This window comes from Neoarius graeffei, chromosome 18, assembly GCF_027579695.1.
Source record: "Neoarius graeffei isolate fNeoGra1 chromosome 18, fNeoGra1.pri, whole genome shotgun sequence".
Taxonomy (NCBI): domain Eukaryota; kingdom Metazoa; phylum Chordata; class Actinopteri; order Siluriformes; family Ariidae; genus Neoarius; species Neoarius graeffei.
This window is the reverse complement of record NC_083586.1, coordinates 48,365,164-48,387,508: the sequence shown is the minus strand read 5'-3', so window position 1 is coordinate 48,387,508 and position 22,345 is coordinate 48,365,164. Positions and strand designations below refer to the sequence as shown.

At 39.9% G+C, this 22,345-nt stretch overlaps 1 protein-coding gene across 1 annotated transcript; it reads right to left on the bottom strand.

Moving 5' to 3' along the window:
* Nucleotides 1-2,672: 2,672 nt before the first annotated feature.
* Nucleotides 2,673-22,268, bottom strand: bora (bora aurora kinase A activator). The gene is made up of 12 exons (XM_060898955.1): nt 22,188-22,268; nt 20,598-20,763; nt 18,358-18,464; nt 18,217-18,262; nt 12,929-13,010; nt 11,901-11,960; nt 11,748-11,804; nt 11,070-11,290; nt 7,809-7,962; nt 6,728-7,275; nt 3,798-3,962; nt 2,673-3,179 (listed from the first exon to the last, which is right to left on the bottom strand). Exons 1-12 carry the CDS (start codon nt 22,247-22,249, stop codon nt 3,159-3,161), a joined length of 1,689 nt encoding a protein of 562 aa, XP_060754938.1. The 5' UTR covers nt 22,250-22,268; the 3' UTR covers nt 2,673-3,158.
* Between the last annotated feature and the right edge of the window lie 77 nt (nt 22,269-22,345).

The window sequence follows — 22,345 nt, the reverse complement described above, 5'->3', positions numbered from 1 at the left end:
CATCTCCGGGTGTTTTATATGCAGGTTGGGTCAGTCCAAAATTCAAATGGGTCAAAATTATTAACATTGAAAGAAAAAAAATTATTTTAGCCATTTTTACTGCACCTATTTTTTTTTTGCATGTGATTTTTCAAGATTAATTTTTCATCGTTAATTTTTTTTTTTTTTTTTTTTACAGGATTCATTAATTTTAGATTATTTCTTAAACCCACCAGACCCAGTACTGGGTCCAATAGAGCGCTGCTATAATTCACTTCTGGTAAAAAGTTGTTTTTTTAAATGCTGTTTTGGTAAGTTCAATACTTAATACAAAATTTTGTAGCGGGTACGTACGTACATACTTTTTTTTTTTTTGGTCCAGCTGTAGTCACGGTGTTGCTGAACAGAAAAAAAGTGGCATCTCTGTCCATGGACCCATTGCTATCGCGGTGTTATTCTTTGTTTTATCACAGTTTACTCAGGTACACGAACAGTCCCAATATTATGGACATTGGAAATATATTCTCTGAGCTCTTACCAATCCATACAGACCAAAAAAAATTATATTGACCTGATAATTGTGGCATTATCTTTGATTAATATTGAGTAGTATGTCTGTCTAGGCGAGCCACACTTCCCAGCACCCTAGGGCTTAAAAGGTTAAGGGATTGATTTATTTTCATACAATTTCTCATGTAATTTGTATTAAAAGAGTCATTTTCACACCTTTTATACAGTTCATTTGAATGAACTCTGTTGGTTCCAAGTTATAATCAAATTAGTAATTGTAACCACCGCAGCCCCAACCAGAATAAAGTCGTTCAGTCTACTGATGACGAATAAATGACTGAAGGCGAACTCAAAATCTCTTTCCCACAAGATGTGTTAAAACTCCAATGTGTGAGAGTGAGACGGAATGGGAGGTGAATGCTGGTGTAATCTTTCCAAACGCAGGAACACACAGGCTGTAAAAATCACTGGCTTTTTGCTCATTATCAAGTTTCTGTTGCTGCATCACCTTTTTGGAGCACTGGTTCTACAGTAGTGTACAGTGGTGCTTGAAAGTTTGTGAACACTTTAGAATTTTCTATATTTCTGCATAAGATTTTCACACAAGTCCAAAAAGTAGATAAAGAGAACCCAGTTAAACAAATGAGACACAAATATTAGACTTGGCCATTTATTTATTGAGGAAAATGATCCAATATTACATATCTGTGAGTGGCAAAAGTATGTGAACCTCGAGGATTAGCAGATAATTTAAGGGTGAAATTAGAGTCGGGTGTTTTCAATCAATGGGATGACAATCAGGTGTGAGTGGGCACCCTGTTTTATTTAAAGAACAGGGATCTATCAAAGTCTGATCTTCACAACACATGTTCGTGGAAGTGTATCATGGCACAAACAAAGGAGATTTCTGAGGACCTCAGAAAAAGTGTTGTTGATGCTCATCAGGCTGGAAAAGGTTACAAAACCATCTCTAAAGAGTTTGGACTCCACCAATCCACAGTCAGACAGATTGTGTATAAATGGAGGAAACTCAAGACCATTGTTACCCTCCCCAGGAGTGGCCGACCAACAAGGATCACTCCAAGAGCAAGGCGTGTAATAGTCGGCAAGGTCACAAAAGACCCCAGGGTAACTTCTAAGCAACTGAAGGCCTCTCTCACAGTGGCTAATGTTAATGTTCATGAGTCCACCATCAGGAGAACACTGAACAACAATGGTGTACATGGCAGGGTTGCAAGGAGAAAGCCACTGCTCTCCAAAAAGAACATTGCTGCTCATCTGCAGTTTGCTAAAGATCATGTGGGCAAGCCAGAAGGCTATTGGAAAAATGTTTTGTAGATGGATGAGACCAAAATAGAACTTTTTGGTTTAAATGAGAAGCGTTATGTTTGGAGAAAGGAAACACTGCATTCCAGCATAAGAACCTTATCCCATCTGTGAAACATGGTGGTGGTAGTATCATGGTTTGGGCCTGTTTTGCTGCATCTGGGCCAGGACGGCTTGTCATCATTGATGGAACAATGAATTCTGAATTATACCAGTGAATTCTAAAGGAAAATGTCAGGACATCTGTCCATGAACTGAACCTCAAGAGAAGGTGGGTCATGCAGCAAGACAACGACCCTAAGCACACAAGTCGTTCTACCAAAGAATGGTTAAAGAAGAATAAAAAGTTAAATGTTTTGGAATGGCCAAGTCAAAGTCCTGACCTTAATCCAATCGAAATGTTGTGGAAGGACCTGAAGCGAGCAGTTCATGTGAGGAAACCCACCAACATCCCAGAGTTGAAGCTGTTCTGTACGGAGGAACGGGCTAAAATTCCTCCAAGCCGGTGTGCAGGACTGATCAACAGTTACCGGAAACGTTTACTTGCGGTTATTGCTGCACAAGAGGGTCACACCAGATACTGAAAGCAAAGGTTCACATACTTTTGCTACTCACAGATATGTAATATTGAATCATTTTCCTCAATAAATAAATGACCAAGTGTAATATTTTTGTCTCATTTGTTTAACTGGGTTCTCTTTATCTACTTTTAGGGCTTGTGTGAAAATCTGATGATGTTTTAGGTCATATTTATGCAGAAATATAGAAAATTCTAAAGGGTTCACAAACTTTCAAGCACCACTGTAGCTTTGACACCATGTTCAAGTTTAATTATAAAGAGATGATTTACTCAGAGCTTCATATCAAAAATCCTTTATTGCAATTTAGTAGAAACATACAGGTTTAATGCTGCACGGAGCAACACTAAATACACCTGATTATTATTCATATGCACTTTAGTGGTTTTGATTATGAATTCATAAACATCCAAGAGTACGTTGATGTACAAAGTATTGCAAAAAGGAAAAAAACCCCGCATAAAATAAAAAAAAAAAACATTAATGCCAGTTCACAAATTTATATTCAGTAATTCAGACACTTAAATAAGAGCGTTCGAGCAGATATCCATCCATCACAATTTAAGTCAAGTTCTCTCAGAACTCCATGAGGTAAGATTGTTCAATGTTGTTTTGTTTCGTGATGATAAAAAGATAAGGCACCTGTGCAGGAATTCACTGTATAACAGCATGGCATTGGGTATAAAAGCAAAGTGTAAACAGTTCGTCTGAGCTTTGGGAGGAGAGGAGAGATGAGACCTGGAGTCCCCGATCCGTCCCTCGTGCTCAGAGAGATGGTAATAACAGCTGGAAAAGACCACAGCTAGATTTCAACTGTATTACAATAGTTAGATTAATAATCTCGAAACAGGTGAGGACTATAACTAAATGTGCTGTACACTTCAAGCAAATATCTGATCAGCCAATCATGTAGCAGCAGCATAGTGTATAAAATCAAATACAGTTAAAGCACTTCACCTAATGTTCATATGAACATCAGGTAGAAATGCCTTGTTGATCGAGATCAGAGGAGAATAACCACTCTTTACAACCACGGTGAGCAGAAAAGCATCTCAGAATGCACAACGTGTCCAAACTTGAGGTGGATGAGCTACATCAGCTGAGATCATCATCAGGTTCCACTCCTGCCAACCAAGAACAGGAATCCGAGACTGCACTGGGCACAGGCTCACCCAAACTGGATACTCAAGTTGGTCAGCTCGAACTGATGACTATACCACGTTCAAATTTACTGAGATGACATTTTTCCTCATTCTAATGTTTGATGACATTCTTGATTCGTATCAGCACAATTTCATGCATTGTGTGCTGCTACAACTTGATTGGCTGATTAGATAAATGCATGAACGCACATGTTCCTAATAAAGTGAATGGTGTGTATGTGTGCATTAGTGAAACACTAACCTCTGTTCTGTGGACGTGTGTTACTTTCAGCTTAGTGTGTTTCGAGTGAGCGAGTCCCTCCTCGGCTGTGCGAGTGTCCTGCAGCTCCTTGCTCTGGCTCTCTGTACCAACGCCGTCCATTAGGCTGGTGGTACATGTGGAGTACGTGTTATAACCACTGTCCACCTGGACACATGACACGAGGGACGGATCACACTCAGGCCAAAGGGAGGCAAAACCACACGTCATACAGGAAAGCCATTAAAGGAGACGTGTTTGGTGTCGGACACGTCTTTATTTCCGCACGCAAGCTACGAGTCTAATGTATAAAATAATGGAAGCCAAATTCAGTTTTCTCTGCCACGTGATCTTATTTTAAAAATTAAATTCAAATGTGAGACTTGATCGTCCCTGATATATTACAGTTTATTCTATCCACATTCACGTACTCGGATTGGCTAAGCTACTACTAGGCTATCAGCTCATATACCATGAGTAGAGAAAAACAAAATGGCGGAGCGTGTTGCTGAACCAACCGAGGATGAAATACAAAACTCTACTCGAAAACAAACCCCCCCCCAAAAAAAGCAACAAAATACGGAATAAAAGTATTTGATGGTACGGAAGCCACGAGAGGCCCTTCATATAATCTTTTTTTTATTCACCTTGTTATCCCGAGATAACAACATAATTAATTCAGGATCTCGAGAAAACACCACAACTAATTCGAGATCTCGAGAAAACAAAACCGTTATTCCGAGACAACGACATAATTAATTCAGGATCTCAAGAAAACAACACAATTATTCCGTGATCTTGAAAAAACAAAACAATATTGCCTTATTAGGTGATCGATTATTCCAGACATTCTAATGACCAAAGTTGCGTCTGTACAGAATGAGAAATAGCCCCAAAGTCATCATATCACAAGTTTCTTGGCGCACCTGAATGAACCATTTCTCAGCTGTTTACTCGAGATCTCGAAATAACGGTTTTGTTTTCTCAAGATCACGAATTAGCTGTGTTTTCTCGAAATCCTGAATTAATTATGTCGTTATCTCGGGATAACAAGGTGAATAAAAAAAAGGATTATATGAAGGGCCTCTCTCGGCTTCCGTATGATGGTAAGAACGCACCTTTATTTTTCATGAATTATTATTAATAGCATTTTTCACAAATTTCCACCATCATTTCGCCAGTTTGTTTGCATTCTAAGTGGAAATTATTTTGTCGGACGTTTTGTATAAAGTTTTTAATTTATCGAATTTGCAAAAAAAAAAAAAAAATGCTCCATTTCTCAAAATCCAGTGAATGTGGATAGAATAAACAGTTATTCCACTCGATCTTCTTGTGCATGGATCATAGCCAACTCGGTGCTACATGCCTTGTCGGCTATCAACTCACGTATGACTCGATTTCGTGGAATAACTTAAATATTAGGCTCCGCCTCCTGGAGCTCATCTCATCTCATTATCTCAAGCCACTTTATCCTTCTACAGGGTCGCAGGCAAGCTGGAGCCTATCCCAGCTGACTACGGGCGAAAGGCGGGGTACACCCTGGACAAGTCGCCAGGTCATCACAGGGCTGACACATAGACACAGACAACCATTCACACTCACATTCACACCTACGCTCAATTTAGAGTCACCAGTTAACCTAACCTGCATGTCTTTGGACTGTGGGGGAAACCGGAGCACCCGGAGGAAACCCACGCGGACACGGGGAGAACATGCAAACTCCACACAGAAAGGTCCTCGCCGGCCACGGGGCTCGAACCTGGACCTTCTTGCTGTGAGGCGACAGCGCTAACCACTACACCACCGTGCCACCACCCTCCTGGAGCTGAAAGGTAAAATTGTCTCGTATAGCTGGAAATGATATGGATCAAAATATAGCTTCAGTGTGAACTTTAATTAGGGTTCTCACCTTTTTTTGTAAGGGGGGGGGACGGAATCCAGAATTTTTTTTTGGTCATTTTTGACCAAAAAAAACTTTCAATGATTTCAATGTGTTGTAAAAATCAATCATTATAATGAAAAGGGAAAACATGAGGTGTAGAAAATGTGGCATTGTCTAAAAATTAAATATTTTTCCCTGTTAGGAAATGAGTCCCTTTTAAATTCGATACTTTTCCAGTCTTGTCCAAGAACCGTATTTATTTCTATGAGATTTTGTAGCTGAATAGGATTTTAAATAAATACACAACGATTTTTAGCAGAGATTCACTTCCTTTACAGGTCACAGGTCCAGTGCGAAACTAAAGAAGCACACGTCAGACACCAAACATGTCCAGGTTGATGGGCTGCCTTCGTGCTTAGTGAAACTCTGTCCCAAAATATTCCTTTAATATCCTAATGGATAGGTTTATATGTATTGGCACCTCTTATACCACTAGATACAATTCTAGACATTAAACCAGATGAACAGAAGAATTAGCATAGGGGTCGTTTTAGATTAAACGGTCTGCAGTACCGAGACTTGGTGTTCAGAATTAAAAAGTGTCGTAGTAACAAATGGTAATGATTTAAAATTATGAGCTTAAAAACAAACCAGCATGTAAAAGCAAAATTAAATTAATAGTTCATTACAGCTAATGAACAGTGAAAGCTTGTAGCGTAATTTGCATAACAGGGTTTGGAGCCTGTTTACTCATATCATGTTGGAAGCATGTTGGAACAGACTGTTCCTGGAGGATACCTGCCCCTCCACAGCAGATGGTGGGCACCACTCGAACTTGATGACTGTCAGCTACGGCTGTCAGTCAAAATCATATCACAGAAATCATCACAGAATTGAAGGAAATTGAAATTCATGTCGTTAGAAAATGGGTGCGTGTTAAAGCAGCCGTTTTGTCTCTACCTCCTTCTGGTATTAACGGAATACTCCAGATTTTTCAACCTAATAGCGTTTAAGCTTACAAGTCTCATTAACTAAGGGCACGCATACAGACCTGTATGCTAACATCATACGGGACAATGCTGCCCTCAGCCAGCAGGGACACGAACATGCGGGTGCTCTCTGCATTGGACGTGCTCTCTGTCCTCGAGCTGCTGAGTCGACAGAATTCTTCTCCACTCGCCCTCACTGCTGCTACCACCACCTCTTCCTCCTCCTCTCCTCCTTCTTTTTCTTCTTCTTCTTCAGGGAATGGGTGAGGAGACCATTTCAGCTCCTCCTCAGCCGGCTTACTCTGCTCCATCCTGTCCAAGTCAGACTGGGATACCTGGCTCTCGCCATGTGCAGCCCGGACCCTGGGAGAGCAGGAGTCCAACTCCATAGTGGGTAAAGTTTCGCTGAAGAAGACGTCCTCCTTGTCCTGGAGGTGCGGGTGGAGGATGGAGGAGGATCTGCTGCTGTGATGAGGGTGGAGAGGGGAAGAGCTGCGGATGGGAGAACAGCCCTCCACGTACGGGCTCTCGCCACACCGGTTTACAGCCATGTCCTGGCGACAGGAAGGAAGATCATCTGGAGACAGGAAGGACAACTGCTTCCTCTCACCTAGCAGGGGTAGAGAAGAACTTCGTTAAGGCGCGTATACATCTCATCTCATTATCTCTAGCCGCTTTATCCTTCTACAGGGTCGCAGGCAAGCTGGAGCCTATCCCAGCTGACTACGGGTGAAAGGCGGGGTACACCCTGGACAAGTCGCCAGGTCATCACAGGGCTGACACATAGACACACAACCATTCACACTCACATTCACACCTACGCTCAATTTAGAGTCACCAGTTAACCTAACCTGCATGTCTTTGGACTGTGGGGGAAACCGGAGCACCCGGAGGAAACCCACGCGGACACGGGGAGAACATGCAAACTCCACACAGAAAGGCCCTCGCCGGCCCCGGGGCTCGAACCCAGGACCTTCTTGCTGTGAGGCGACAGCGCTAACCACTACACCACCGTGCCGCCCTGGCTCATATACATATTATATGCAATTATATACAACAACTGAAATCTTCTGGTATATATCAGTATTGATATACAGTCACCTGTACCCAAATCTCTCAGTAGCTGTATATCAGTATCTGTACCTGACTGAGGGGTGAATGAGTGCTGCATGATGATAGGGGACACGGTGGGGGACTTAAACCGAGGAGATGACAGTTCTGGAAACATGGGACTGGTTATGCTGCCCAGACTATATGCACGACCTCGTTCCTGGATAGGACTGGATGAGAACTGACCCTGCAAAAGAGACACAGAATAAATTAAAAAAAAAAAAATTACACTAAAAGTACAAGGGATTCCATACTTTACAGGTCAAAAAGCGATGTGAAATAGAGAAGGGGGGGGGGGGGGGGGGGGAGATGTGTTTCCATGTCGGCTGTTATACGAGTATGTTAGCATGCAAGTGTTCAGCTAAGCCAGAATGCAAGCATACTATTCTTCAAGTACACCAGTATGCAAGAATTCAGGCATGATAGTATGCAAGCGCACACTATTCTTCAAGTATACCAGTACACAAGAACTCAGGTATGTTAGTATGCAAGCATACTATTCTTCAAGTACACCAGTATGCAAGAATTCAGGCATGATAGTATGCAAGCACATACTATTCTTCAAGTATACCAGTACACAAGAACTCAGGTATGTTAGTATGCAAGTGTTCAGGTAAGCCAGTATGCAAGCATACTAGTATGCAAGAATTCAGGTATGTTAGTATGCAAGCATACTATTCTTGCATACTGGTATACTTGAAGAATAGTATGTGCTTGCATACTAACATACCTGAATTCTTGCATACTGGTATACTTGAAGAATTCAGGTACGTTAGTATGCAAGTGTTCAGGTAAGCCAGTATGCAAGCATACTAGTCTTCAAGTATACCAGTATGCAAGAATTCAGGCATGATAGTATGCAAGCACATACTATTCTTCAAGTATACCAGTACACAAGAACTCAGGTATGTTAGTATGCAAGTGTTCAGGTAAGCCAGTATGCAAGCATACTAGTATGCAAGAATTCAGGTATGTTAGTATGCAAGCATACTATTCTTGCATACTGGTATACTTGAAGAATAGTATGTGCTTGCATACTAACATACCTGAATTCTTGCATACTGGTATACTTGAAGAATTCAGGTATGTTAGTATGCAAGTGTTCAGGTAAGCCAGTATGCAAGCATACTAGTCTTCAAGTATACCAGTATGCAAGAATTCAGGCATGACAGTATGCAAGCACATACTATTCTTCAAGTATACCAGTACACAAGAACTCAGGTATGTTAGTATGCAAGTGTTCAGGTAAGCCAGTATGCAAGCACATACTATTCTTCAAGTATACCAGTACGCAAGAATTCAGGTATGTTAGTATGCAAGTGTTCAGGTAAGCCAGTATGCAAGCATACTAGTATGCAAGAATTCAGGTATGTTAGTATGCAAGCATACTATTCTTGCATACTGGTATACTTGAAGAATAGTATGTGCTTGCATACTAACATACCTGAATTCTTGCATACTGGTATACTTGAAGAATTCAGGTATGTTAGTATGCAAGTGTTCAGGTAAGCCAGTATGCAAGCATACTAGTCTTCAAGTATACCAGTATGCAAGAATTCAGGTATGTTAGTATGCAAGCACATACTATTCTTCAAGTGTACCAGTATGCAAGAACGCAAATGAGTATGCAAATGTTCGATTATAAAAGTATACTAGATTTCAGGTATGCAAGTGTTCATACTATTATGCTTGCATACTATTAGTATGCAAGCATACTATTCTTCAAGCATACTAGTATGCAAAAATTCATGTGTGTGAGTATGCAAGCATACTATTCTTCAAGCATACTAGTATGCAAAAATTCACGTGTGCGAGTATGCAAGCATACCATTCTTCAAGTATACCAGTACGCAAGAACTCCGGTATGTGAGTATACCAGTATGCAAGAATTCAGGTATGTTAGTATGCAAGCACATACTATTCTTCAAGTATACCAGTACGCAAGAATTCAGGTATGTTAGTATGCAAGTGTTCAGGTAAGCCAGTATGCAAGCATACTAGTATGCAAGAATTCAGGTATGTTAGTATGCAAGCATACTATTCTTGCATACTGGTATACTTGAAGAATAGTATGTGCTTGCATACTAACATACCTGAATTATTGCATACTGGTATACTTGAATTCAGGTATGTTAGTATGCAAGTGTTCAGGTAAGCCAGTATGCAAGCATACTAGTCTTCAAGTATACCAGTATGCAAGAATTCAGGTATGTTAGTATGCAAGCACATACTATTCTTCAAGTGTACCAGTATGCAAGAACGCAAATGAGTATGCAAATGTTCGATTATAAAAGTATACTAGATTTCAGGTATGCAAGTGTTCATACTATTATGCTTGCATACTATTAGTATGCAAGCATACTATTCTTCAAGCATACTAGTATGCAAAAATTCATGTGTGTGAGTATGCAAGCATACTATTCTTCAAGCATACTAGTATGCAAAAATTCACGTATGTGAGTATGCAAGCATACCATTCTTCAAGTATACCAGTACGCAAGAACTCAGGTATGTGAGTATGCAAGCACATACTATTCTTCAAGTATACCAGTATGCAAGAATTCAGGTATGTTAGTATGCAAGTTTTCAGGTAAGCCAGTCTTCAAGCATACTAGTATGCAAGCATACTATTCAAGTATACTAGTATGCAAGTGTTCGAGTATTCCAGTACACACAAGGTTCCCCTGTACTAGTTTTCCAAGTATGAAATAATGCAAGTATGCATTCCACAAGCATTCATATATACTAGTTTTTAAGTATGCAACAATTCAAGTGTGCTAATATGCTAGTGTTCGAGGATGCTAGTATGCAAAATTTTGAGTTGAGTTTTGCAAGGTGTTCAAGTATGCTAATACACAAGAACTCAAGTGCACCAATATGCTAGCATGCAAGCGTTCATTTATGGTAGTCCTCAAGTATGTTAGTATCCAAGGAAGCAAGTGTTTGTGGGAAGCTGATGCAAGAGTTCAATTATGCTAATACACAAGAGTACAAACATGCTAATATGCAAGAGTTTGAGTATGCAAATGTTCGATTATAAAAAGTATACTAGATTTCAGGTATGCAAGTGTTCAAGTATGCAAAATTCCAGCATGCTAGTATGCAAGAGGTCATCTGCACTGATATACTAGTGTTCCAGAATGATAGGATGCAGGAGGTCAGCAATGTTAATATGTTCAAGTCTACAAGAGTTACAGAATGCTAGTATGCAGACATGTTGGTTAGTATGCTAGTGCCTAAATATCTAGTGTTCTGGTTCTAAAGTTGCTGTGCGTATTTATGTCCAGTACTCACAGACGAAGGGGTTGTGGCTGTGATCCCACACTTCACAGGTGATACGATGACCGCCGACATCATCTCTCTGCTCCCACCGTGGACCTCTCTCTCCGGGCTGGGAGGGCTGGACGAGTCCGAGCCGCTGCCGTGGCCGTCCAGGAAAAGCTTCCGCCTCAGAGAAGAAGAGCTGAGGCTCTCCTGAACCTGCTCCGAGACCTCGTCTATCCTGTAGTAATCACCTGGAAGGGTTGAACAAACAAAAACCACAAACACAAATTCAGTTAAGTATGAGGATTAAAAGGCAGACCCTTTGTCCAACCTTACTTTGCTATAACGAGTCCACAGCACATATGTAATTCTAGGGATATCAGAGAAATTACAGGGACACAGCAGCATTTAATCTGAGGATTTTCTCACTTAAAATAATTTAAATAATTGTCTGGAATAAATTCCTCGAACTGATTGGACGACGTGGCAAATCCGGTCTCACCTGAACTCAAACAAAAAGTAGCATGGTGATGTAAATTATGCAGTACACATTGTTATTACGGTCTTATATCAGAAGTTAAAAACAGCTGGATAGGCCACACCCACCCAAGAGACCAACCTATCCGTGAAGTGCTGTAAAACTGAAAGAGATGCTTTTTCAGCTCTGGTGTGTGAAACGTGGAAATGTGAATAAAAACCTTTTTTTACCTAAAACTTTTTCAATATCAAAGTCCACAGGTAAAGACAGAATTGTCTGACACGTCGCTGTAATTCACAGAGGAAAAGACAGATTATTCAAAGCCACATAAACTTTATACCGATAGGATAAAAACAATATGGCTTGAAACATGAAACACAAACCGTGTTGTTTCTTTGCTGAAGGATGTTCCTCTGTTACGAGCGGCGACATCACACCTGCAACTACATGGGCAAAATATCCAATTACTGCATAAAACACTTCTGTAGCTTCTGACTGGAATTTAAACATTCTCAGGAAATCTGATCTCGGCTTCAAGAACCTTCAAGGACAAAGATTTAAAGCTAGACTGCCTTTCAGATTTTTCAAGTGTAGGTCATAAAAAGAATTTTCCCCCGACACCCAATTATTTTTGTTTAGTGGACCGAAAACTACCGAATTCAAAAATCACAGACTTCCAATTTTATTAGGTTTTTTAAAAAATAGAACAATTAATGAATTTAGAGCCACGTGGCCCTAAATTCTCCGCTATTTTTTCCTGCTTCACCATGACCCAATACAAGATACTGTGTCATGCATCACATGGTGGGCTTCCCCTGTTCGCGCAAGGCATTGTGGGATACAAATTTGAAACAGGAGAGAAAAATGGAGGACGTGAGTGTGCGAATGAAACGTGAAAGACCAACTACAGTAACGAAAAGCGAGAAGAAAAAGAGGTTGTTATATACGAAGGAAAGGAAACGCAGAACCAAATTAATAAATATCGGCGCTCAGCGAGCACCTCGGTGTGATCAGCTGTTCGTTTAGCGACGGAATGATGGAACTGTCAGTGCACGCTCAAAGGTCAACCTGTAGATGGCAGTAATGCGACACTGTGGGTGCCAGCTGCTGTAAAACCCAAAAGAAGGTGGTAAACCTGCGCATGCGCACACGGACTTCCTCTGTCTGCTTGACTGCGCAAAGCGAGCTATTTCATGCACATTATTTGCTCGGGAATCCCCTCAAATTAAATAACTTCCCACCCACAGAATGGCCTGGTTTTGTGAGATATTACAGAAATAAACATATATCACAATGACCAAATTTCAGAGGGAACTAAATTTCACCGATTTTATGAAATCAAAAGGCCGTCTAGCTTTAAGGGCCACCCCACTGTGTACAATATTGAAAAATAAGATATGACCGGACTTACTTTTTTCGTGGCTCAGCAGCGTTGCCTGTTTACTTGCCAGTGGTCCCCAAGGCGATGGAACTATAGCACCTTTAGTAAAAAACTAAACGACAACAGTTTTACTCGCATTACTACATCATAAATCTCTATTTAACAATTTTGAATCAATGCACAAAATGTTAGACTAAAGCCCTATTCGCACAGGTCCCGTGCGAATGCGCCATGTCCGTAATTTGCCAAGTAATAATTCCGCCGCGAATTACCTACTGTGTTTCGGCAAAACACAGACGTCCAGTGGTAATACAAGTCCCGTGTGAATGCGCATGTCTGTGTTTGTAATTATTAAACGCGCGTCTCTTGTACTTTTCTGGAGTGAATAATGGAGGATACGGGCGAAATTTTGATAAACAGCATTTCAGGGGCAAGTGGTAGTAGGCCTATCCCGTATTTGAACCAGATAAGCATTTTGAACTCCTGTCTACTAGTGTTGTGACGTTCGCGAACGAACCGATTCTTTTGAACGGCTCCTAGGCATGAACGATGAGAACAGAGTCTCGAGCTGGGGGAGCCGTTCTTTCTGTCGTTCTTTTTCTGTACTGTGTTTCAGATGAAAAAGCTTTTGCCCGAGGACAAAAAGTAGGCTAAACAGCATTTGCCTTTTATTTATTCAAGTTTTATCTGTTTGCCTAATAGTTCAAATTGTTTTGTATATACTTTATAATGTTGTGTGATATTAATGATAATATTGTGGGAAAACTACTTTGCACAGACGTTCATTTAATTTATTCTATTATTTTGTTTGTTCTATTTTTGTGTATTTTATTTATTTATCTGTTTGTCTAGTTGTATCTATTTTTCTAATAATAATAAATTTTTTGCATTAATAGTTTGTTTTTTCCTATTAAAATAATCTTGTGTTCTTGTTATAACTTTATCTATTTATCTGACTGTTTAGTTGTATCTATTTTTGTTACAATTTCAATATTTTTAATATAGAAAGTTTGTTTTTTTCTATTAAAATGTTCTTGTGTTATATTTATTGTAGTTGTATCTATTTTGTATCTCAGACATAAATATTTTTGTAAAATAAGTGTTTTTCTATAAAATATTCTTGCATTCTTGGTAACTATGTTCTTGAGTGGGTTCTTTTTTTTTTTTTTTACAGAAAAGCCGTTCTGCATGGACATTCACTGAAGCCCTCATTGTTTTTTAATGGTTATTTATGAGCGTTTAGGGGTTACAATAATGTAAGTCTAGGTTGCTTTATATAAAAGGTATGTCCAGAAATATTGATGTCACTGTCTAAGCAGAGGGATCTGGCTTCTTTAGACGCTGTCTTCTTAAAACTCATCTCATCTCATTATCTCTAGCCGCTTTATCCTGTTCTACAGGGTCGCAGGCAAGCTGGAGCCTATCCCAGCTGACTACGGGCGAAAGGCGGGGTACACCCTGGACAAGTCGCCAGGTCATCACAGGGCTGACACATAGACACAGACAACCATTCACACTCACATTCACACCTACGCTCAATTTAGAGTCACCAGTTAACCTAACCTGCATGTCTTTGGACTGTGGGGGAAACCGGAGCACCCGGAGGAAACCCACGCGGACACGGGGAGAACATGCAAACTCCACACAGAAAGGCCCTCGCCGGCCACGGGGCTCGAACCCGGACCTTCTTGCTGTGAGGCGACAGTGCTAACCACTACACCACCGTGCCGCCCCCTTCTTAAAACTGAATAAATATTTAAAAAGAGCCAAATGAGCCAGTCTTTTGAACGGCTCTTTTCAAAGAACGGATCACAAAGATGCGGATCCCATCAAAGAGCCATAAATCCCATCTCTACTGTCTACAAGACGAAACAGGATGCTGTGAACTTACGACACATCCGGTCACAATGTCTGTAAATTCAGTGAATTACAGACTTTTGCTTATCCCGTCCGAATGCGCCACACAATAACACAGAGGTGCGGGGGTAATTGCGAATTACCAGAGGTCCATAGGTAATACTTATCCCGTGCGAATCGTACTTAAGATTTTAAAGGGGAACTGAAGTCATTTTTAAACTGGCTTTATTTCTTAATTAACGTGTTATTCAATTACGTTTTCGGTTTTAGTAACCTTATATCGTGACTCGTATTGGCATATTCTATTACACTTATCAGCCTTTTCAGTTTTTAGCCATGTCGAATATAGTTCATATGGTCCACGGCAGGTGTCGCTTATCCGCGTGATCTTCACGAGACTTGTGCGAGACTTGAAATGTGAAGTGTCAGCGTCGCCATTTTGAAAACTGTTTACACAGCGGCCAGATCATATCATATCATTCCAATTTAGATTAATTTCGAGATTTGCCAGCTTCATCAGTGATGAAGATTATTTCGTATGACTTCGAACCAACGTGGAGTAGAGTTGGAAAGACGACAGGATAAGGACGAGTCCGTCACGCTGATATTTACGTCATTACTGTCACACAATTAAAATGTGTCAGATCAAGCGGCAGGTGGGTTTTCAAAATAATAAATACATGCATGTATTTCTGTGATAAATACATACAACCCCGATTCCAAAAAAGTTGGGACAAAGTACAAATTGTAAATAAAAACGGAATGCAATGATGTGGAAGTTTCAAAATTCCGTATTTTATTCAGAATAGAACATAGATGACATATCAAATGTTTAAACTGAGAAAATGTATCATTTAAAGAGAAAAATTAGGTGATTTTAAATTTCATGACAACAACACATCTCAAAAAAGTTGGGACAAGGCCATGTTTCCCACTGTGAGACATCCCCTTTTCTCTTTACAACAGTCTGTAAACGTCTGGGGACTGAGGAGACAAGTTGCTCAAGTTTAGGGATAGGAATGTTAACCCATTCTTGTCTAATGTAGGATTCTAGTTGCTCAACTGTCTTAGGTCTTTTTTGTCGTATCTTCCGTTTTATGATGCACCAAATGTTTTCTATGGGTGAAAGATCTGGACTGCAGGCTGGCCAGTTCAGTACCCGGACCCTTCTTCTACGCAGCCATGATGCTGTAATTGATGCAGTATGTGGTTTGGCATTGTCATGTTGGAAAATGCAAGGTCTTCCCTGAAAGACACGTCGTCTGGATGGGAGCATATGTTGCTCTAGAACCTGGATATACCTTTCAGCACTGATGGTGTCTTTCCAGATGTGTAAGCTGCCCATGCCACACGCACTAATGCAACCCCATACCATCAGAGATGCAGGCTTCTGAACTGAGCGCTGATGATAACTTGGGTCGTCCTTCTCCTCTTTAGTCCGAATGACACGGCGTCCCTGATTTCCATAAAAAACTTCAAATTTTGATTCGTCTGACCACAGAACAGTTTTCCACTTTGCCACAGTCCATTTTAAATGAGCCTTGGCCCAGAGAAGACGTCTGTGCTTCTGGATCATGTTTAGATACGGCTTCTTCTTCGAACTATAGAGTTTTAGCTGGCAACGGCGGATGGCACGGTGAATTGTGTTCACAGATAATGTTCTCTGGAAATATTCCTGAGCCCATTTTGTGATTTCCAATACAGAAGCATGCCTGTATGTGATGCAGTGCCGTCTAAGGGCCCGAAGATCACAGGCACCAAGTATGGTTTTCCAGCCTTGACCCTTACGCACAGAGATTCTTCCAGATTCTCTGAATCTTTTGATGATATTATGCACTGTAGATGATGATATGTTCAAACTCTTTGCAATTGTACACTGTCGAACTCCTTTCTGATATTGCTCCACTATTTGTCGGCGCAGAATTAGGGGGATTGGTGATCCTCTTCCCATCTTTACTTCTGAGAGCCGCTGCCCCTCCAAGATGCTCTTTTTATACCCAGTCATGTTAATGACCTATTGCCAATTGACCTAATGAGTTGCAATTTGGTCCTCCAGCTGTTCCTTTTTTGTACCTTTAACTTTTCCAGCCTCTTATTGCCCCGTCCCAACTTTGAGATGTCTTGCTGTCATGAAATTTCAAATGAGCCAATATTTGGCATGAAATTTCAAAATGCCTCACTTTCGACATTTGATATGTTGTCTATGTTCTATTGTGAATACAATATCAGTTTTTGAGATTTGTAAATTATGGCATTCCGTTTTTATTTACAATTTGTACTTTGTGCCAACTTTTTTGGAATCGGGATTGTATTATACTGAGCGTATAATTTCCCACATAATCCTCATTAAGGTTTCGGACAGCACTACAAAATGGCGTCCCCACTATATAGTGCCCTATATAGTGAGTAGGGAGCGATTTCGGACACGGAAAACTTCCGGCTTGATTACGTCAGCATTCGAAAGAGAGCACGCGCGTCTTTTGACAACGCTGGCAGATGTTGGTCGCTTTGATTTCCACTGTACGTTTTACTTCCGTCCTACAATGTCTCGCACAGGTCTCAGCGAACCTCGTTTACAGCCATCGCTTTGACATATGGACTGATATTACATACAGTAGCGTATTTCAAACACTCATAACTTGCTATCACAGTGACAAAATAGCTGTCAGAAATGCATCCCGATATTTAATAAAATGAGATAAATAGAAGTTTGATTAAAAAAAAATTGCCTTCAGTTCTCCTTTAACAAACAAAAAATAAGTAGTACCATTATTAAAATCAACAGTGTAGAGCACATGTAAACAAATGCTGTAGACCAAAAATGGCTTAAAAATAACGAAATGAAAAGTTTCAACATTAAGCCATAATAAATGAAACAAAGTCGATATTTAGCGTGAGACGACCCTGTGCTTTTTAAAAAATAGTTGTCTCAGGTACAGTGAGTGCAGTTTGATAAGGAAATGAGCTGTAGGTTTTACTGAGCATCTTCCAGAACCAGCCACAGTTCTTCTGGACACTTTGACTGTCACACTCGCTTCTTCATTTTTTACCAAAACCCAGCAGCCATCATTATGTTTTCTTTTTTCATCTGAAACGTGCTCTCTTATGTAATATGCTGTTCAGATACTAACTTTTTTCTTAGAACATTTAATTTTGTGCTGGAAAACTAACGTTTGGACTCGAAAATGTTTTTGTAATGTTCTGACTTGATCATGTAGAAGTCATAAACTAGAAATCTATAACAAAAGTTTGTATGGAAAAAAAAATAATAAAAGGCCCAAGACGTTTGCACGGGACTGTACAAGACCTACTGTATTTTTTTTTTTTTTTTAAATAATGAAGAAAAAAAAAACATGATCAACCTGCCTCAAGAAACATTTAAGAGTATTACTGTAGCATCCTGAATCAAAAATCAGTTCAAATTGTGAAATGTTGATAAGTGTCAAACAAAACTGTCTTACTTGTTCAATCGCGTTCTGTCGCTTTTGCTCAATTTCAGCATCCGTCCTCATTGAAAGAAAAATCAAAATGCAATTAGGTCGTTACGAGCAGTGAAATCAGCACTCGTTATAGATCCCAGTTCTGAATGCAGCATGTCTTACCTGGTCTGGCTCATAAATAAAGCCTGCTGGTGAATATCCTCGGGGTCGATGTGCACCGGGTGGAGGCTTGACATTTCGTCGATGGACCATTTGAACTTAGCTGGTGTCTGAAAACCATGAATTCTGATCAATTTCCTTTGAAACCGAAGAGCAATAATGCTGCAGACTGTCAGACCTGAACACTGTATAATGTATACGGCATCAGTACGCACTATATATACACTTGTCCTCATAAGTGTGTGTGTATATATATATATATATATATATATATATATATATATATATATATATATATATAGTGTGTTTATAAAATACATATGTTTTATATATAAAACATTATATATGTGTTATATGTGTGTATGTTATATATATATACACACAAAAAAAGAAATTCAAAGGAAAGAAAAAAAAAAACTTTTAAACTGGTTAAAACTGCCATATCCAGAAATACGAACAAAATCTACAAGACAAGCAATTTATTTAATCGTTTCTAATAATTCTTAGCCAGATCTAATCACTAACCGACGAGATACAAAACAGAAAGTTTGCTATTTATGCTACTACAGTATTAACATTGTATAGCTGCTAGCATAAATTAGCTAAGGTACACTGATTAATTACACTGAACCTTTGACGATGTAATAATGGGCATATTAGATGCTCAGTGGCCGTGCCATGAAAATTGTCCATGCAGACGCTCATCTAAGTTTACAAACCTGTCATTGCTTCACTCTTGAATATTTTATATCATGAATACCATCATTAAAAAGCTTATAATTTCTGCTTTCCAAAGAAGTTCATCTGGTTAAGATCTGTTCAGTACTTTGGGAGTAACAGCAGGTTGAAGTTGGTACAACGTGACGTCGGAAACTCCCGGTGCTTTTCTTTTTGAGTCACGGGAAAGCACTCAGGCTCTCTCTTTCTCTCTTCTGATCGGTTTCCATCTGGATTACTCGTGAATATCAATCAGATAACTTTTATAGTGATGTTCTCTCGCTCTCACCGTTTCTGATGAAGTATTCAGCAAAATTTTCCGTCAGCTAGTTTTGATGTTATGCTTCACGAGAGACTTTGAAGTCAGTTTTCATAGCTTTACCTACTTATTTTTTCAAATCAAACTGATTCATGTAAATAAATAACTATTTTAGAATATAACTGTAGTTGTTCTGATGAAAAAAATATTGAGATCTTAGTGGTCGGAATGATATTTAAAAAAAAAAAGTCAGAAACGCAAGTGTCAATTTCAATTCAGTTAACTGGAAATGTTTATTGGATGTGGATCAGACAGTTTTTTCGAGGTTCGCCTTGAAAGCTGTGAATATTGTCATTTATATTCTTTAATATAAACACTAATAGGCCCTACTTTTGAGAAATACAAAGGCCTACAGAGCACAAAGAGGGTATTAGAAATATTACTTTGAGTTTACCAATTTAATGGTTTTACCCAATTATCATAATCAATAATACTTGAATACTAATTTGCATAATTTGTTTTTCCTAATTTTTCAAACTTTGTATTCAGTATACAGCCATCTATGTGCCTGCCAAATTCCATGTAAATATATTGGGGGGGAGAAGAGTTATTAAGAAAAAAAACAACAACATTTGATCTCATTGGTTAATGAGGTCCGTTTTGGACCATGTGACCTTCATACAGAATATTACGGCAGTTTGATTTGATTTGTAATCTCTCAAGAACGGATAAACAATTTTAATTCTGTAAAAAGTATGTTGTTCTGCAGTCAATTCTGAATTCAATGAGAGCCGTTTCAAGCAATTTGGGTTGAATATTTACCTGATATACCTAGTCATAATATAACTGTTTGTTTTTTCGTCTCTATGAACCGTGTTTGTAGATGGTGCAGAAGACCTAGCATGCATAATCTTGAATACAGTTTTTAAATCCTCCTGGGTCACGCTGCAGATTTACACAGCGTTCAGGACTGACTAGAGCATTTAGCAATATTGTAAAGGCCAAGAATATTGCAATAATGATTAAGAAATAATAGAACATTCAGCCCTACCATTAACATGAGGGAACATTCAAACTTCTGCTGTTATTAACGGGTTTGGCACTGTGCATAAATTTAAGTAATTATATCTAAATTTAAATGAAATAATTTACACAAAAATCAACATCACCACAAATGCACATTGCCATGGAAACACCTAATGCATTACACGAATGGAGTAGATGTAGATATGTGTTTCTGGATGAAGAAGTGAAGGAGGTCGCTCACAGCTGAGGAGCACTTGAACACGGAGGGACTGGGCACCAGAGACTCGTGCAGACGGTGGTAGTCAGTGGGGCTCTCAAACGGGTTAAAGATGGCTGGTCTCCCAGGGGTTTCTGGTGTTATCTGGATCTCAGCTACATCTCCCATCCTTCCTCCTGCAGAGAGGATCCTGAAGCCAAGCCAATAAAGCAGCAGACAGAAAAGGAGAGAGACAGAAAGAAAAGGAGAGAGACAGACAGACGGAAAAGGAGACAGACAGACAAAAGGAGAGACAGAGAGAGAAAAGGAGAGATACAGACAGAAAAGGAGACAGACAGAGAGAAAAGGAGAGAGACAGACAGACAAAAGGAGAGACAAACAGAAAAGGAGAGAGAGCGACACAGAGAGAGAAAAGGAGACAGACAGAAAAGGTGAGAGAGACAGACAGATGGAAAAGGAGACAGACAGATGGAAAAGGAGACAGAGAAAAGGAGACAGAGACAGAAAAGGAGAGAGACAGACAGACAAAAGGAGAGACCGACAGAAAGAGAGAGAGAAAAGGAGACAGACAGACAGACAGACGGAAAAGGTGAGAGAGAGAGACAGACAGACGGAAAAGGTGAGAGAGAGAGACAGACAGACGGAAAAGGTGAGAGAGAGAGACAGACAGACGGAAAAGGTGAGAGAGAGAGACAGACAGACGGAAAAGGTGAGAGAGAGAGACAGACAGACGGAAAAGGTGAGAGAGAGAGACAGACAGACGGAAAAGGTGAGAGAGAGAGACAGACGGAAAAGGTGAGAGAGAGAGACAGACAGACGGAAAAGGTGAGAGAGAGAGACAGACAGACGGAAAAGGTGAGAGAGAGAGACAGACAGACGGAAAAGGTGAGAGAGAGAGACAGACAGACGGAAAAGGTGAGAGAGAGACAGACAGACGGAAAAGGTGAGAGAGAGACAGACAGACGGAAAAGGTGAGAGAGAGACAGACAGACGGAAAAGGTGAGAGAGAGACAGACAGACGGAAAAGGTGAGAGAGAGACAGACAGACGGAAAAGGTGAGAGAGAGACAGACAGACGGAAAAGGTGAGAGAGAGACAGACAGAAAAGGAGAGAGAAAAGGAGAGAGACAGACAAAAGGAGAGAGAGACAGACAGAAAAAGAGAGAAAAGGAGAGAGACAGACAAAAGGAGAGAGAGACAGACAGAAAAAGAGAGAAAAGGAGAGAGAAAGACAGACAGACAAAAGGAGAGAGAGACAGACAGAAAAAGAGAGAGAGAAAAGGAGAGAGAAAGACAGACAGACAAAAGGAGAGAGAGACAGACAGAAAAAGAGAGAGAGAAAAGGAGAAAGACAGACAGACAAAAGGAGAGACAGACAGAAAAAGAGAGAGAAAAGGAGAGAGAAAGACAGACAGACAAAAGGAGAGAGACAGACAGAAAGAGAGAGAGAAAAGGAGAGAGAAAGTTAGCCACTTAGCTTTAAATACACATTAATAGTCTGACTCATATCTAATATCTCAAATCACAGCTATTAATCAGTGCGAGCTTTTAATTAACAAGCGAATCATCATGAAAACAGAAAAAAATAAAATAAATAATCTCCATAACTACTCACACAAACCCCAACGAAAATCCACACACCCGCTTCCTCACTGCTTCCTCAAGTGGTTCAAACATTTGATTTAATTTTCCTTCACCACTCGCGAGCCAATCACAATGCAGAAGAAAGATAACCTGGCCAATTAGAAAAACGCGCAAAGAGATGACGTCACT

Excerpts from the sequence above, each read along its gene's own strand:
- bora (XM_060898955.1), bottom strand. The coding sequence starts at position 22,249 with ATGTTTGAACCACTTGAGGAAGCAGTGAGGAAGCGGGTGTGTGGATTT. Across the intron at positions 3,963-6,727 it reads CGTATGATGTTAGCATACAG|GTGGACAGTGGTTATAACAC; the intron begins GTCTGTATGCGT and ends TCATGTGTCCAG. Across the intron at positions 3,180-3,797 it reads CACACGTCCACAGAACAGAG|CTGTTATTACCATCTCTCTG; the intron begins GTTAGTGTTTCA and ends GGTCTTTTCCAG.